Source organism: Trachurus japonicus, chromosome 16 (genome assembly GCF_045865225.1).
Source record: "Trachurus japonicus isolate A0001 chromosome 16, Traja_1.0".
Classification (NCBI taxonomy): Eukaryota; Metazoa; Chordata; class Actinopteri; order Carangiformes; family Carangidae; genus Trachurus; species Trachurus japonicus.
Genome location: NC_140922.1, coordinates 27,670,824 through 27,686,941, shown reverse-complemented (window position 1 = coordinate 27,686,941; position 16,118 = coordinate 27,670,824). Strand labels below are relative to the sequence as shown.

The following is a 16,118-nucleotide window of genomic DNA, read 5'->3' as shown; positions in this document are numbered from 1 at the left end:
AGACACAATCAAGGAGTGTATGTGAGGCTTATGTTAACAGTGTCTGCAGTCAAAGTCTATTGAATTACCAGAGCGGAGCAAGAAGGGTAGATCCACCACACACACACACACACACACACACACACACACACACACCCTGCTGGATTTCATCAGGATACAGGGAAACATCTCAGAGCACCAGATCAAAGCGTGTGTGAATATTCAGGAATCCAGGATGACGTCTGCTCCTTTTTCCCCACTGACCAGGATGTTATTGTTGAAACTATATATGTGCTTTTTTTTTTTTTAACTTTTCAATGAAATTCATAGTCTGCTGTGCTGTGAAATGCCATGCATAAGGAAAAAGCACGTAAATCTTTAATTTGAGTAAAATGGAAAACCCTCAGAAGTGGTAGGTTTTAAAGGGGAACATCATTGTGAAATGTGTGTCTCACTCTCCAATCTTTTCTCCCATGCAGAGACTTCCCCTGAATTATTAAATCTCTACTTAGGCTCTGTGGTTAAATGAAGCTATGCAAACAAGGATGAAGCGTACTAGAAGCAGTCTAGCAGTCAGTCGGCGCGCTGTTTGACAAAAATGTTTAAATGTCTTCTGCTGAAACTGTGAACCGATATAAATGGCTGTCTCCGGCACTTTCTGCTTGCTTTTCTGTGGCGGCGGCTCCTCAACAATTTAATCAACAACTTAATTCTGCCGGCGCTCAAACTGCCCTGATCACTGTGGGAACGGCGCAGCGGCCATTAGCCAAATGCTGGGGAGTTTCTCTTCTCTGAGGCTTCGGGGGCTGTGAAATCTGGCAAGTGTGTTCCCACAGAAGCAAAAGGCAAGATAAATGAGGACGGGGAGGGTTGGGGGTGGTGGTGGTGGGGGGGGCAAGTCCTGGTGGAGAAAGGAGTGTGTTTATTCACCGTCACTGTCGAACACATGGCGGCTCCGGCCTCCCTCGTGCACTCACGACTCCTGAACAGGACCCAGCCGTCCCACCTTCTTCCCTCGGACCTGCATGGAGCTGTATCATCTGTCTGAGTCAGTGTGATGTGAAGAAGCCAGAACAACATGAGACGTATCATTCAGCCAGCTTCCCTCAGAATCCAATTATTGCTATCTGAGATAGCGCATGTGATACATGTCTGAGCAAATGATGTAGCTCCCCCCACAGACCGGCCCGAGCAACAGCGTTACTGAACATGAGGAAATGCATTTCATGAAAAGAACAGAAATCTCATGTGTGACGGACGAGAGAAAGTCAGTGTGGTAGAAACACTGGTAGACTTTGTCATTATACACTAAAAAGACATTATAATATCAAAAAGTTATATATTTGCATGTGTAATATGTGCATAAGCAGGTCTTTACATGACAGTTTCATGTCAAGCAGTGAGTGTGAATGTAAATGCAAATAGAAATGCTATGGCAACTGCAATATGTACACCCATCAGGCACCTGTTTTTGAGTGCATAGAGCTATTTAAAAACATTTATTGTGTTAAACTGTGATAATCAAAGAAACTCCTTCTGCTTTAAATTGAGAAAAAAAAACTTTTTCTTCATGAAATACAAGAAACTCAAGCTGCACAAAGTCAGGATAAAACATGACTTCCAGTAGAGCAGGACGGGAGGTTTCTGTAAAACACAATGAAACTCCCAAATGCAGAACTAGTTCAAAGTAAGAAGTGTTTACCTTTGTTTTTGTTGTTTTACCATTGTTTGTGCCCTTGAAAAAAAGAAAAAAAAAGAGTCTGGCAGCATCCAATCGAACAAAAAAAGTGAATTCACAATGACTTAACTCATAACACTCAGTGGTCTGCAGAAAATCTCCTCGTACCCCTGCAACATGACCGTCTACTTTGACTCGTTGCTTCTACAACAGTGAGTCACATAAATAAAAACCAGCAGTGTGGACAGTTGTGTTGTGTTGTTTGTGCTGCTTTGCTCTGCTTTGCCTCGGTGCTGACAGCAGCTCCTACAGGTGATCAGAGAGGGAAACATGTGTGTCAGCTGCCTCCTGCTTCAGAGCAGCAACACAAAGCCACTTCCTGGCCCGAGCTGCGTGGCCACTTGTGGGAAACGGCCTCGGTCGCTCCGGTGGATCTGGCGCTGAGCGGAGGGCAACAGGTCGAGGGTGCTGAGCGTTTGTCTTCAGCCACCCAGACTTTTCCCCGCTGTCTGTCTGTCTGTCTGTGGCGTCTCCGTCTCTGCAGCCTCTGCTCCTTCTGCAGCTCCTCTTGTCGTCGTGGAGACTTCTGTGTGGATGTTGCCTGCCTTTCTAGGGGAGAGACTGAATCTCTGCAGTGCGGCTTTGATTTGGTTTCCCTGTCATCCACTCTGTGTGTGTGTGTATGTGTGTGTTGTTGTTTTCATCTGCTACAGGGTCAGAGTATTTCTCATTTCATTACTGGAAGATGGCCCTCTTCATGTCCTTTGTCATGTGTGTGTGTGTGTGTGTGTGTGTGTGTGTGTGTGTGTGTGTGTGTCATCCTGAGCTGGAGTCAGTCCACTGTTATTGAAAGGATGGAGCAGAGGTTTTACGGTGTGACACACTGACATATTCCTCCACAGACTCAATCAGGCGGCCGAGGGTTTTGCTCACTGACTGCGCCACATCCATCTTCTGCCATGTTTGGGCTTTAAGGACCTGGGATGTGGCCTTTCTCCTGCTCAATCACCCCTCTGGATCATTTCCTGTTGAGCCCCCCACCTGGCTGACATTTCAGTGATGAGAGGGTGAGGTTGGAGAGGAGGAGGAGGAGGGTGGGGGCTGCAGCCTGTGCAGTGGCCATGTCGGTCTTTATCTTGCACATGTGGGAAAAGTCACTCACAATTTCCCTCCACATGTCAACTGCATGTTCAACGCAAACACACACACACACACACACACACACTTCCCTCTGTTGAATTCCAATTCCTTTAACCCTCAATCTCAAAAATACAACAACCTGCTGAATTCTCGGCAAGAAATGCAATGTTTTAAATAGCTAGAGGTCAGATATTTTTCTCATGACACAATTCCATCGGATCAGGAAATTAAATTTTGACTCCCGTTCACTTACATGGAGATTTTTTCCAAATTGACGTCCCATGGCGAGCGTTACTTCCTGCTTCAGCTTCGGCACTCTATAGCCCTCAATATTGAGATTCTCCGACACCACCCTTGGGAGCAAGGGCTACCCAGAATGCATTGCGCATTTTCACCAAACAAAGATGGCACCAAAACCTGCAAAGAAAGCGAGCTACAAATGTTAAGTATTTTCTTTGTTAATAGAGATAAATATTACGAAAACCATTGTTTTATCTTAGTTTAGGCCCATTATGTACCTGATTGTTGCATAACATTTATTTTTTATTTTAGGATCTTTTGTCAATAGCCGGTCGGTGCGGACAGGCCATGTTGCTATTGTTTAGTTATTTTTCTTGGTGGTAATGTAGTTGTTAAGTTGTTTTATCAAGATCAAGACAAGACATCAGCACAGCTGCAGACTGCATTGTCGTTGATTCTGTTGATATAACACGTTGCGTCTCTATAAATCGACGGTAATGGAACAGATGACATATATGCATTCTTCTCTAGACTTAACGCAGCTTTGCCCCCCCCCGAGTCTGAAGACGTATCTGCATTTAAGGGATGTCACATTTCTAAGTCACAAAATAGCCCTTAACACTTAACACTGTATTGTGGGCTACTAAGATGAGGGTTAAGATTGAGGGTTAAGATAAGAATTGGAATTCACCTGAACATGCATGTTTACGAATCTCAAAGAGAGGAGAGATGATTTATTCCAGATTTAACCATTTGCTCATTTCTATCTGCAGTCCCTGTACATACACACACACACACACACACACACACACACACACACACACACACACACAACAATCACCAGACACGTTCATTTACATGCAACACCACTGCACAGTCTGTCACATCAACACTTAAGCAGACAAATCCACCAGCACACATCAACATACAAGTACAAGTCCCATTACATTCATCCAGTGTGAAAAAAAATTATTACTTCTCCTCAATATTCAGTCTTTAACACCACGAGAAAAAGAAAGAAAGTCTGTGAAGCTCATAAAATGAGTGGATATAGTTGTATAATCGACCTTTATGATGAATATATATTTTGAGTAAATGCAGCTTCTAATTCATTTCTTTCAATTGCAAGTGCCGTAGAAATAAAATGATTCATTATGCACATAGTGAAGTGTAGAGTTGAGGCCTCCAGGTTACTATCATGTAGTTAGAGAGCATGCAAGCATGTTCCTTTACATCTGGAGGGAGTGATTTGGAGACTGGGGCACATCTGTTGCACCACACTGCTTCATTCATGCTCTATTTTACCTTTATCAAAACAAAAGTAGCTCTTGGCACTTGGCCATAATAAACAGCCACACACACACGCACACACACAAAATGTGTACTGGAAACTTCAACTGCTTGTGCATCAAAAACAGGCACTACAAGACCAGGCTACATCTGGACTGAATATATATTTCCTATCTCTGTACCTTTCCAATAGTTGGTTGGGTGAAGCCTGTGTCCTGTTCTTCCATGATTACACAGCTTCCACTGGCTGGGATGTCAAGTCTCCAGGGTGATCATCAGGGAAACATGAAGATAGAAACATTGAACATTTGCTGCCTCCCACTCATCAGCGATGAAGCGCAGGGTCAGGCTGATATCAATACCAATCCACCACACGTCACAGTGTGTGAGTTCTCTCCACCTGCTCATAGACTTTACTGTAGAGAGGTTTATGTTTCAATTTGATGAATATGATAATGGCATCTTGGATCCATCGATTTGATTGATTGATATCTTTAAAGGGATAGTTCAACATTTTGGCAAATTGGCCCATTGCCATAACCCCTATAGTCTTAGCAGTAGGTTCGTTACCTTAAATTGTCGGTGCAAGCTATTTTTAGAACGGCGGAGCAGAGCCGCTAATGGGGAGGCTAATGGGATTTCTTGGTTTCCCCCATCGAACTCATCAAATACACAATCCAACAACTCCAAAACGCTCTGGTGGACAAGTGTGTATTTGATGAGTTTGATGAGGGAAACCAAGAAATCCCATTAGCCTCTGTAGCGTAGCTCTGAGCAGCTCATGGCTCTGCTCCACTGTTCTAAAAATAGCTTGCACCGACAATTAAAGGTAACGAACCTACTGCTATGACCATAGGGATTATGGCAATGGGCCAATTTGCCAAAATGTTGAAATATCCCTTTACAGTTTGTTCTATCAGCTGCTTTAGAAGGATCCATCTCCATGCATGAGAAAACTATGAGGCTTTTGTTTTGTTATTTCCCATTTACTGACTTTTTGTCTCCTCAGGAAACTGATGTACTGACTTCCCCGGTCCTGCTGGATTCACTCGACGTTGCATTTCGTTTTCTTCTCTCACATTCAAGAGTGTGTCTTGATTGGTGGTGATAGAAAAGATTGCTGGTAGCCTACTACCGCCCCGCCTAACTGCTGTCATCCACCACAGTTTGCAGATGATCATTTTCTGCTTGTTGTCTGACTTCCTACACCCAAAAACTCATTTTCCTATAATAGAAGTTGTTGGGGGGGGGTTTTTTGTTTTTTTTTACCATCTGCTCCTTCTCCTCTGCTACATTGTGTGCAACACTTTCAGCCGTTTCTCCATCTCCCCACAAAGCAGCATGGGCTCTCATGTTTTCCAGATGATTCGCTGGCACGGGCTGATGATGACAAAGCCTGTGGCGAGTCTTCTTCTTCTTCTTCTTTCTGGCACACTAGAAATGGTTTGGTGCATCGCTACCTCCCGCTGGTTTTATATATATATAACAATGTTTTTATCAAGAAATATATGAATCTAGCATAGGAAAATAAAAAAAACCTATGTCCAGTAGAGATAAAGAGAGATTTGCTGTGTCAAACTGGCTGCAGTCCTGAGGAGCCGAACAGAGATCTATCTCTACAAAAGCTGTTGGCTGAGATTCATTTTCACACAGAATATGCACCTCGCTGCTGTGATTTTTTTTTTCTGCAGGGTAGCTCAGAAAATATACCATGTTTTGGCAAATAAGTTCTTTGATCAACTTATCATGTTGTGCCAACTGGGGTTAAAAAAAAAAAACACCAGCAGCTTTTATCAGAGGGTTTCATGCAAAACTTTGATCTTCCATTTGAAGAACACAACATATTTGAATGTGTTCAGTCAGAACTCAGAGAGATGATTTGGTTCTGGGCAAAAAAAAAAATGGAAATGTCAAAAATACCAAAACTGGAATAGAGATGTTAAAAAACAGGGTTTTTTTTGGACAGAATATGAAAATTTGGCAGGTAGTGCTTTTCAAAGAATATGCTGCACTTCAAACACCTTCTTTTTTTCTTTTTCTTTTTTTAACGCTGTGCCAAATTAGTTAGGTATCGAGCAGGTTTCCAAGTTGCTGTGAAGACGGTTCGGCTCAGAAAACTTTATAATAGCATCAACTTATCTTGATTAGTTCAGGAGCAGGAGGATGATCGCATGATGATCACTGCAGCTCGTCCACACGTCACACTCTTTACATTAGCTTTAGTCCAACTGGAGACACACAATAACTGACAGTGTATTAGAGACAAAGACACACACACACACACATTCCCGTGTGCACAATCCAGACAAAGACACACACACACACACACACACACACTCTGGCGCAGACTGGCACTCGTCTTTGCCCGTCTCGCGCCTTTGCTCCACCAACACAATACTGTCAGATTTTGGCGCATCACATGGGCTCAGAGACAGACAAGGCTGTATTATCAACAACTGACAAGAGCTCACGTCCTGCCTGCGTGTGTGTGTGTGTATGTGTGTGTGTGTGAGAGAGAGACGGAGAGAGAGAGTTCAGGTTGAGGCTGAGCTGTCAGCGGCAGACAAGCCCCATCAAGTCTTCCTCCTCTGTCTAACACACACTCAGCCTCTCGCCTCGGGAGGTGAGAAGCCGCTAATTGGCAAAGGGTGAAACACACACATGCGTGCGCTCGCAGTACACACACACACACAATTGAGTGACGGTCAGTTACAGTCAGACACACACACACACACACACACACACATACACACAGGGGCTGGTACGAACAAAGAGACAGAAATACAAACAGACAGATGGACACAGACGTCTGGCTCTGAGAGGCAGTACAGGGAGCTGTGTGAAGCACACACACACACACACACACACACACACACACACACACACACACAACCTGGTAGACGAGAACACATCACTGTGGCCAATAATGCACCCGGCCTGCTCCCCGACTTTCTCCTCAACTTTCCCACTTAGTTTTTATTTTATGACTTGATGGTTTTTATTCACTTATGTATTAATGGATTCTATCTTTGCAGTTTAGCCTGCGCACAGAGCTGACCTTAAAAAAAAAAGCGTTCATTCGCCCTCTGTGTGTTCTCTGCAGCGCCGTAGGGAGAGACCGCTGCAAAGCATAAATACACACAGTATATATATAAACACTATTCACAGCACAAAGCACTCCAACTTTTGCTTTTCAACCATTTTCAACGCATGCAGCCTCACTGTGGACATATAGGTGGGATGATAAAATGTGCAAGGCAAGCAAGAGCCCAACTGAATCCAATCACAATCTGTTAAAGCACAACTCAACTTCTCACTCAGTATTAACTGGACCCATGTGGAGGAGTCTTCTTCACTGTCTTTCCTGGCACGTTGCTGGTTTCTTGGCATATTAGTGCCATCAACTGTCAATCAGTGGTATAGCATGAAACCGGCAGTAAGAATGTGAATTGCAAAGCAGACATACATACCGTATACACCAAAAAATAAATAAAAAATCACTGTATATGTCTTCCTCAGAGGTCAAAGGTCACAACAGGTGCCTTTAAGTTGAATAAACTTTGATCTCAGCATCTATTTCCTATACAGATTTAAACATAGCTGCAGGTCATCATATCCACTATGAGCCATCGAGCAAAAAACAAGACAAAAAGATGATGTCACAAGCAGACCGTCCAATAATATTTATAGTCAACAGTCTGGATGAGTGAGGATGATGTAATCAGCATAAATGACAAACTGTCAACATCCTGTTTACATAACATGCACGCCGACGCCGTGCCCTCGCACTTTCACTCACCCAAACAGGAAATAAGTTATTAAGTCATTTAGTCCTTGAAAGGACTGCTGCTGCTGCTGCTGCTGCTGCTGCTGCTGCTGCTGCTGCTGCTGCTGCTGCTGCTGCAGGTGGATGTTTATAGGATGACTGCATGTGACTCAGCATAATGAAATAATCAGTTTACATCATTTATCTAACATTAGATAAATAAAGAAATAATCAGATTCATTCTCTGCTCCATTATAATAAATTACAGCTTTCAGTTCGCCGTAATGGACGATGAAGCCGGTCGAACTTTACGTCTAATATCGTTCATTCTGTGCAGAAATAAATCACAGCTGCTATAGACTGTGCCGTCTGTGCTAAATGCAGTACAAGGAGCGGTGTATAGGAAAAAGGTCAACCTATATATGACGGGCAGTGAATGCAGCACGGGTATTATTATCTCCGTCATGCTGTAATTCATCTTAAATAATCTGTTCAATGATTCCACACTCACATCCTCATCATTATGCACAGGTGTCCTTTTATTGAACCCAACTTAACAAGCTTTACTTGCACAGCTCAACTTGTCAGCATGGCAGCTGGCAAAAACACACACACACACACACACACATTCAGTAGCACCTGCACCAGCACCTGCACCAGATACCGACGTCTCTCCACTGGCTCAGCCAATCAGTCCTGCACAAGCATCCACCCAAACTCCACAAAGGACAGACAGGAGGAGGGGGGGGGTTTGTAAAGTACATACATGAGAGGAAGAGCGTGTGAACGACACAGAAAGGGAGGAAAGTGTGTGTTTATGTGTGTTGGAGGAGAGGGTGGAGATCAGAGACAAATAAACAGAGACAAGATGTGGAAAAAAAACACACAAAAAAACAAAAAACGCTGGCAGCCAATACTTGAAAACAATGCTTCAGACTTTGGAGGAGGACCCTCCCTCATCTGTTGATCCCCGGATGAAAGCTTCACAACTGAACAGTAGAGGTAGCTGGGCGGAGGGCATTGGTGTGTGTGTGTGTGTGAGTGTGTGTGCACCCAGCTGGGCGGCCAAAGAACAAAACAACACCTCAGCAGGCACTTGTAGTCTCTCTAGTAGACTCACACAGAAAAAAAACTCATGCAGCTCACACACACACACAAGAGGGGTTATAATCAAACGAAAGTCGATCAAACAGTCTGAAAAAACTCAACTCTTTATAGAGCTGTAGTCATAAGTCTCATAACGATACGATATCATATCGATTTAACGGTGAACAATTCAATATAAAAACTCAACTTAAATGAGGTGTCAGTAATCGATAAGAGACGACATCATCTGCTGAGAAATCCACTAAAATATCATCAGCCAGACATTTAAATGGAAAAACAATGTTCACAATAAAGTGTAATATTCTGAATAACTCAGCTTTACAAGAAAACTGAAAGAGCATTAAGTTTCTATTTTAGGCAGGATTTTAGTGTGAACCTTAATCCTACTTAGAGTTTCAGAAACAAAAATATTTTAGATCTTAGTTATTGGCTACGTACCCAAAAGTATAAAACTGTAGCAGGCTCACTTTACAAATGTTGCATCAGTGCTATTGAATCATTGATCCTTGAGGCGATGTATCGCCACTCTCCTACTTCACATATAAATCAGTGCTTTTATAAGAAACTTTAAACCATGGGTGTGCAGAGAGGCATCAACAACTTATGAATGGGAAATGAATGAAAGAGGAAGTAGCATTATTGAAAAATGGGCAAAATAGATGCGTTGTAATAAGAAATTTAAATAAATATAAACTATGACATGGTTTTAATCAATTAATGTAAAGCTCAAGTCCGTGTGTGTGTTTGTTTAAGCCTCATTATAACTTTGATAGTCTTGGAGAAGATGGTGGAAGTGATGATGGTGATGGTGCCTTCAGGTTCTGCAGGAGCAGGTGTGGTGTGTTTAATAAGAGGATGATTATTAGAAGATGATATTGATGACGTGTCCCACTGTGCTCCTCCTCCTCCTCCTCCTCCTCACCCTACAACACCCCACCCTGCAGAGCCACAACAACAACAGCAACTCTTTGACACTTCATCATCATCATCATATGCACTGAGTGCCTCATTTGCATAAAAAAGTTGGGTTGGCCCATAGGTGCCCATAGATCAGGCTGTTTTAGGTTTCTAATCTAGCTTTTCTTCAAATCAAATGGTGATGATGATGGTGCCTTCAGGTTCTGCAGGAATTTTATTTTATATTTTTTAAATTCATCATGGTGAGAGGATGATTATTAGAGGATGATATTGATGACGTTCCCCTGCCTGTCCCAGTGTGGTCCTCCTACACCCCACCCTACAGAGCCACAACAACAACAACTCTGTGACACTTCCATCATCATCATCATCATCATCATCTTCTTCTTCATCATCATCATATGCACCGCGTGCCTCATTTGCATAAAAAAGTTGAGGTGGCCCATAGGTGCCCATATATAGGATCAGTTTCTATTCCAGCTCTTCCTTGCTAGCTTGTAATGTTCATCAAATCATCATCACCACCACACAGGGCAGGACAGCTAACAGCAGCAGCAGCAGCGGCCACACAGACAGATCAACACCTCCCTGTCTCTGTGATAAAACGCTCCAGCAGACGCCGAGGTGTCAGTGCTGCTGTTGCCCCACAGGGACGCACACAGAGCGGACTGCTGCTGCCGCCGCTGCCGCTGTGTGCTCTGGTGGTGCTGCAGACTGATGAGGAGCCATGCAGGCAGGCAGCAGAGCAGGGCTACTAGCCGGTTTGCTTGCCTTTGCTTGCTTGCTGCTAACTTAGCCTCGTTAGCTTAGCTGCTGTGTGCTGGCGCAGCTCGGAAAGCGGCTCCAACTCTTCAACACAGCAACTTCCACCGTCTGGCCCAAAGTCGCAGCCCGCACCGGACCAGCCTGACCAGCGTGTAGCCGCGCACATAGCACCACCACAACCACTACACTGTCCCTCCTGCAGCCGCCTATGACTCAGACATTATTCAATTATAATAAAATAAAAAAAATACCCAGTGTGCATTCAGAATAAAATTAATAAATAAAAAGGATAACTCAGAAAATCTCACAGGAGGCGTCCTACCTGTCAGTGCAGTCTGAGCCGCCGTGTCTGCTGCTGCTGCTGCTGCTGGGTTTTTTGGGGGGAGGTTTTTTTTTCTCTCTCTCAAAGTCTGTGATGATGATGATGTTGTTGTGATGTTGTGTTGCCAGACGTCAGGTCCAACTGCACCACAGCGGTTTCCAGTCTGGGAAGCAAAATAAAGCCCAGCTGCCTTTTTTTTTACTGTAGTATACACTACATCGCTGCTGCTGCTGCTGCTGCTGCTGACAAGCCGCCGGTGGTGGTGGTGGTGGTGGTGGTGGTGCTGCTGCTGCTGTGGCTGAAGCTTTGGCGACACATGCAGGTCCCAACCCAAATAACAGCCCAAATAACCAAAAAAAAAAAAAAAGAAAGAAAGAAAGAAAGAAAAAAGAAAAGGGGATCAGGAGACAGAAAGTACAGCAACACCACTGTTTGTCATGTTGGGTTTTGGATGTTAAATGATCAGGTGCACGTTTCAGAAAAATGGTGGTGGTTTCTTCCTCAGGTTCATTATTTAACTAGGACAAAATAAGTTATTACAAGACACTTGAAAAGTCAGAGCTATAAGCACAGTGAGGAAATGTAATAAAACAAAGTATTCTGAATAAAAACAGGTTAGTGTTTACATAGGTTTTCCTATATGAGAAGAAGGTGTTTCCTTTCTGTAATTTCAGTCTCCTCAGGTTATCTCTGAACATCAGCGATAATAATAAACAGTGAGTCAGGACAAAAGAAATGCAGCTATTATGATAATTATGTGGTAAACCATCCTGCCACAAGCTGTTTTAAACCTGCCTGAGTTATAAAAATATCTGCTGGTTTTGTCCTACGCTTCCCAGTTGATTTGAACTTTTTTTTTTTTGTTTATTGCAGTGATTTGTGTGTACTTTTCCTGTTTTATTTCACTCAACATATCCTATGTCATTTGTAAACATTGTGTTGTCTTAACATGTCCATTTTATTCACTGTGAATGATCATTTACCTCTACACGTACCTGTATGAACACCTATTTTCACTGGAACACACTGGATGATTAATGAAAAAAATACCTCCAAAACAAAACACATCATAAAATGATGTTTGCTTTTAATGTGTTTCTATTCTGAGCCAGGAAAAGGAATGAAAAGACATGCATTTCCTTCATAAACACATTTAGAGTAGCTGAAAATAAATTCAAGGAAGCAAAGCTATTTATCACAAACTTTATTTAAAATGTGTACATAGAACAATATATTATATAATATACTATTTAAAGCATGTGCAAAACTGTAAATGAAAGTATGTTAGGCTAGCTGTCAGTTCTCGTCGAGTGCAGCCTGTGACAACATACTGCCTTCGTATTAAAACTTGCTACTCTAGCATGAAAACCTTGTTCGACACTAGTGTTTTTTTTGTTTTTGTTTTTTATTATTGTGCTGTCACAACGTGTGGCATCGTACAGGTTACAGGTTTCCCCATGTCATTCCAGTTACAAAAGAAAAAAAAAAAAATGATGAAAGGATGTGAATCCAACACCTCGAAGACAATTTGGGCAATTTGCCCCAGAGCCAAAAGAGGAAATGGGGAGATAATTTTCTGTGACTTGAACTGTAATTAACACTGTTTTACCATGGTAACCATACTTAGCAGGCCTGGCAGGCTACCGAACACAAACCCCACCAGAGAGAAACTCTTAAAGCATGTAATAACAATCATTAACCATCCTAATGTGCTCGGAGCTTCCCTGATCATGGCTACATCAAGTACATCTGGACTGTTGGAGGTTGATGCTGCAGGAGTCAAACACATGGTGCAGACAAAGGCCACTGCCCAGGTGGGCTCTGCAAGATGAGGATCCATTTCCACAGAAAAATTATGAAAAACTGAGGAAATGTAGAAAGACCTTTACTGTGAAAATCAGAGTTCATGAGATTCCTAGAAAACAGAATCTATCTTTAAATCTCTTGTGGTCTTTAAAGGAAATCACTTAATCTGCCTCGGCCACTTTGTACAGATTTATAAAATGGAAAACAAAAACAAGGAAAGAGAGAATTGTTTTTCTTCCTACAGGCCTTTCCTTCATGTTCCCAAACAAGAGACAAAGGCATCCCTGAGTGTCCAGCTCCAAGAAATCCCCAACGTGTCCCAACTGGTACTGCTACTGTGTGACAGAGGCTGCGCTACAAAAACAAAACAAAAAACAATACTGCCTTGTTGTTATCGACGGACGGGCGGACACCAGGGCAAGGCAAATACCAGATCCACAGTCAACAGACTGAAAAATCATTAATTCTCTGAAATGCCAGCGTGGTGCAGATTTAATTGTGAGCCAGTAAAAAAAAAACAAATGTTCAGGCTTCAGGCACAAATATTTTTCTCTGGCCAGCTGCAAACACCTGCAGAAGGGGCTGTTGGCAGTGGATCCACAGTCATCTCCAGTTATAATCAGCTGCAGTCTACGGCTCCAAATATGATGACAAGGAATGATTTAAGTCCAGAGTTGTTTTTTTATTTCATCCTTATCGCTTTGGAGTCTTTTTTTTTTTCCTTCCCCCTTTTCTCCTCTCTGTTCCATGATGAATAGCACAGAGAGGAGCATCCACCCAGAGCCAGTTAGCATGAGGAGGTGGCGTAGGCTGGTGGGATGGTGAAATTCAAGGCGATGCCTCACCGATCAGCTGAATAACAAGATTTCCACTTGTTTCTGACTGGACGAGCAGCAAGCCTGCGTGTCTGCCTGCAGTGGTGGGCTTGAACTGGACGGGGAGCTTCAGATAGTGCTGCGATCTAATGGGTGAGACAGAGGAATGACAGTTAATACATGAAAAGACAATTACTTCAATTTGAAAATCAAACGGTCAGGATTAAACTTTATGAATTGTGACACATGAATTAGGTTTAAACAACGTAACAGACGATAAATGGGGCAGAATCAGTGCATTGTGTTAAGTGTAGACGTGGATACAGTGGCATCATGCAAAAGTTTGGGCACCCCTGGTCAAAATATCTGTTCATGTGAACAGTTAAGCAAGTGGAGGATGAAATTATCTCCATAAAGTTAAACATGAAACACTCTTGCAATATTTAAACTAAATATAAAACTTTGCTGCAGGCCCTTTTCCCTTTCTGACATTTTGAAAATGTAAAAGTTGAAAATAAAAAGAATATATATATTGTTTAAAATGTAAAGGGAATGTGTCATCTGTAACTTTATGCCTTTTGGAGATCATTTTATCTTCCACTTGCTGAACTGTTCACATTAACGGAAATTTTGAACAGGGATGCCCAAACTTTTCCATACCACTGTATGAGAGCCTGTGGTCAACACAAGGCTACAATGAAGCCACACAATGCACACATCTATAGCATCTATAGCATCTATAGCAGGGCTGGCTCAAGGGATAGTTCAACATTTTGGAAAATTGGCCCATTGCCATAATCCCTATAGTCATAGCAGTAGGTTTGTTATCTTTAATTGTCGGTGCAAGCTGTTTTTAGAACGGCGGAGCAGAGCCGCGAGCTGCTCAGAGCTACGCTACGGAGTCTAATGTGATTTCTTGGTTTCCCTCATCAAACTCATCAAATACACAAACAACTCCAAAACGCTCTGGTGGACAAGTTGTGAGCTGCACATTCACCACGCTATGAGATAATAATGGAACATTACAAGACGGAGTTGTTTTTGAGGTAAATTTGTGCAAAACTGCTGATACGTGTTCCCGTCGGGGGCAGTTTTTCAGCAAGCAGTCTGCGTATTTACCTCGAAAACAACTCTGTCTGGTAACGTTCTGTTATTATCTAGTGTGGTGAATGTGCAGGTCACAACTTGTCCACCAGAGCGTTTTGGAGTTGTTATAACTGGAGATGACAAGTTGATTGTGTATTTTGATGAGTTTGATGAGGGAAATTAAGAAATCCCATCAGCCTCCGTAGCGTAGCTCTGAGCAGCTCGCGGCTCTGCTCCGCCGTTCTAAAAATAGCTTGCACCGACAATTAAAGGTAACAAACCTACTCTTAAAACTATAGGGATTATGGCAATTGGCCAATTTGCCAAGATGTTGAACTATCCCTTTGAGAGCTTCATTTTTGTACAAGGCAATTTTACCTATGCCATTGAATGCATCTCGGTATACGTTGTTTATCTGATTTAAAAAGCACTAAACATATGTTCTGCTCACTCTGAGCACAGTCCCTCGACAGCACAGCACAGCAGAGCACACACAGCTTGTACCTGTGGCCAAGCAAAACCCTCCCAAAGGCCTTAGTTAGACAAAAACACCAGCACTCCTCGAGGCCTCAAGTGTGCACCGTATATAGAAACATCACCCACCGGGTCCCAGCAGCTCACGGGACCTCCCTCCCATGGTGAGCATTTGCGATGGGAAAACGTAACACAGACTAAAGTTACATGTTTTGACTAAAACATTATCGTTTAGCATCAAAGAAGTTGAGCACAGTGAGAAGAAACCACAAACAGACCTAGGCAGTGATTATAAAAAAAAAAAAGAAAAAAAGTTACTAAATACTGGGACTCCCACTGTGCATCACATGGCTTGTACTATCACAGGTGCAGAGTGAGCGAGCGTTTCAGCTCAGGGATAAAGACCTCTGGACTCACCTCAGGGAGTATTTGGAGTGCTTGATGTGGAAGGGCTCCTTAGAGTTTACAAATTTCAGCTGCAAGTCAATTAGAGAAGCCAGACAACAAATATCAAGTCCATGCATTGCACACAGTCACAGTTGTTAGGGAGCGGAGCGTTATCACATCAACAAGTCATGCAAATCTCTATTTACATTATGGAATAACAGTATATACAATGGGAGCTACTATACAGGCTGGTGACAAATTAAAGGAAAAGTGTGAGGTCTTCAACTGAGTTCAGATCTTATGCATGAAGCCTATGCATATGATCTATATAATTTTCATACCCAA

General features: G+C 42.7%; 2 protein-coding genes across 2 annotated transcripts in view; both read right to left on the bottom strand.

Moving 5' to 3' along the window:
- LOC146972554 (low-density lipoprotein receptor class A domain-containing protein 4-like) overlaps window positions 1-11,442 on the bottom strand; it is a 220,104-nt gene extending 208,662 nt beyond the window's left edge. The window contains exon 1 of the mRNA XM_085802970.1: window positions 11,206-11,442. The gene's annotated coding sequence lies outside the window, so the exon portion shown is untranslated. The remainder of the gene's footprint in view (window positions 1-11,205) is intronic.
- A 952-nt stretch (window positions 11,443-12,394) lies between these two features.
- Window positions 12,395-16,118, bottom strand: part of cep192 (centrosomal protein 192) — a 31,655-nt gene continuing 27,931 nt past the window's right edge. The window contains exons 51-52 of the mRNA XM_085802941.1: window positions 15,804-15,862; window positions 12,395-13,972 (exon numbers count right to left, since the gene is read on the bottom strand). Coding sequence (XP_085659067.1) covers window positions 13,840-13,972; window positions 15,804-15,862 — 192 coding nt within the window. The 3' untranslated portion in view covers window positions 12,395-13,839. The remainder of the gene's footprint in view (window positions 13,973-15,803; window positions 15,863-16,118) is intronic.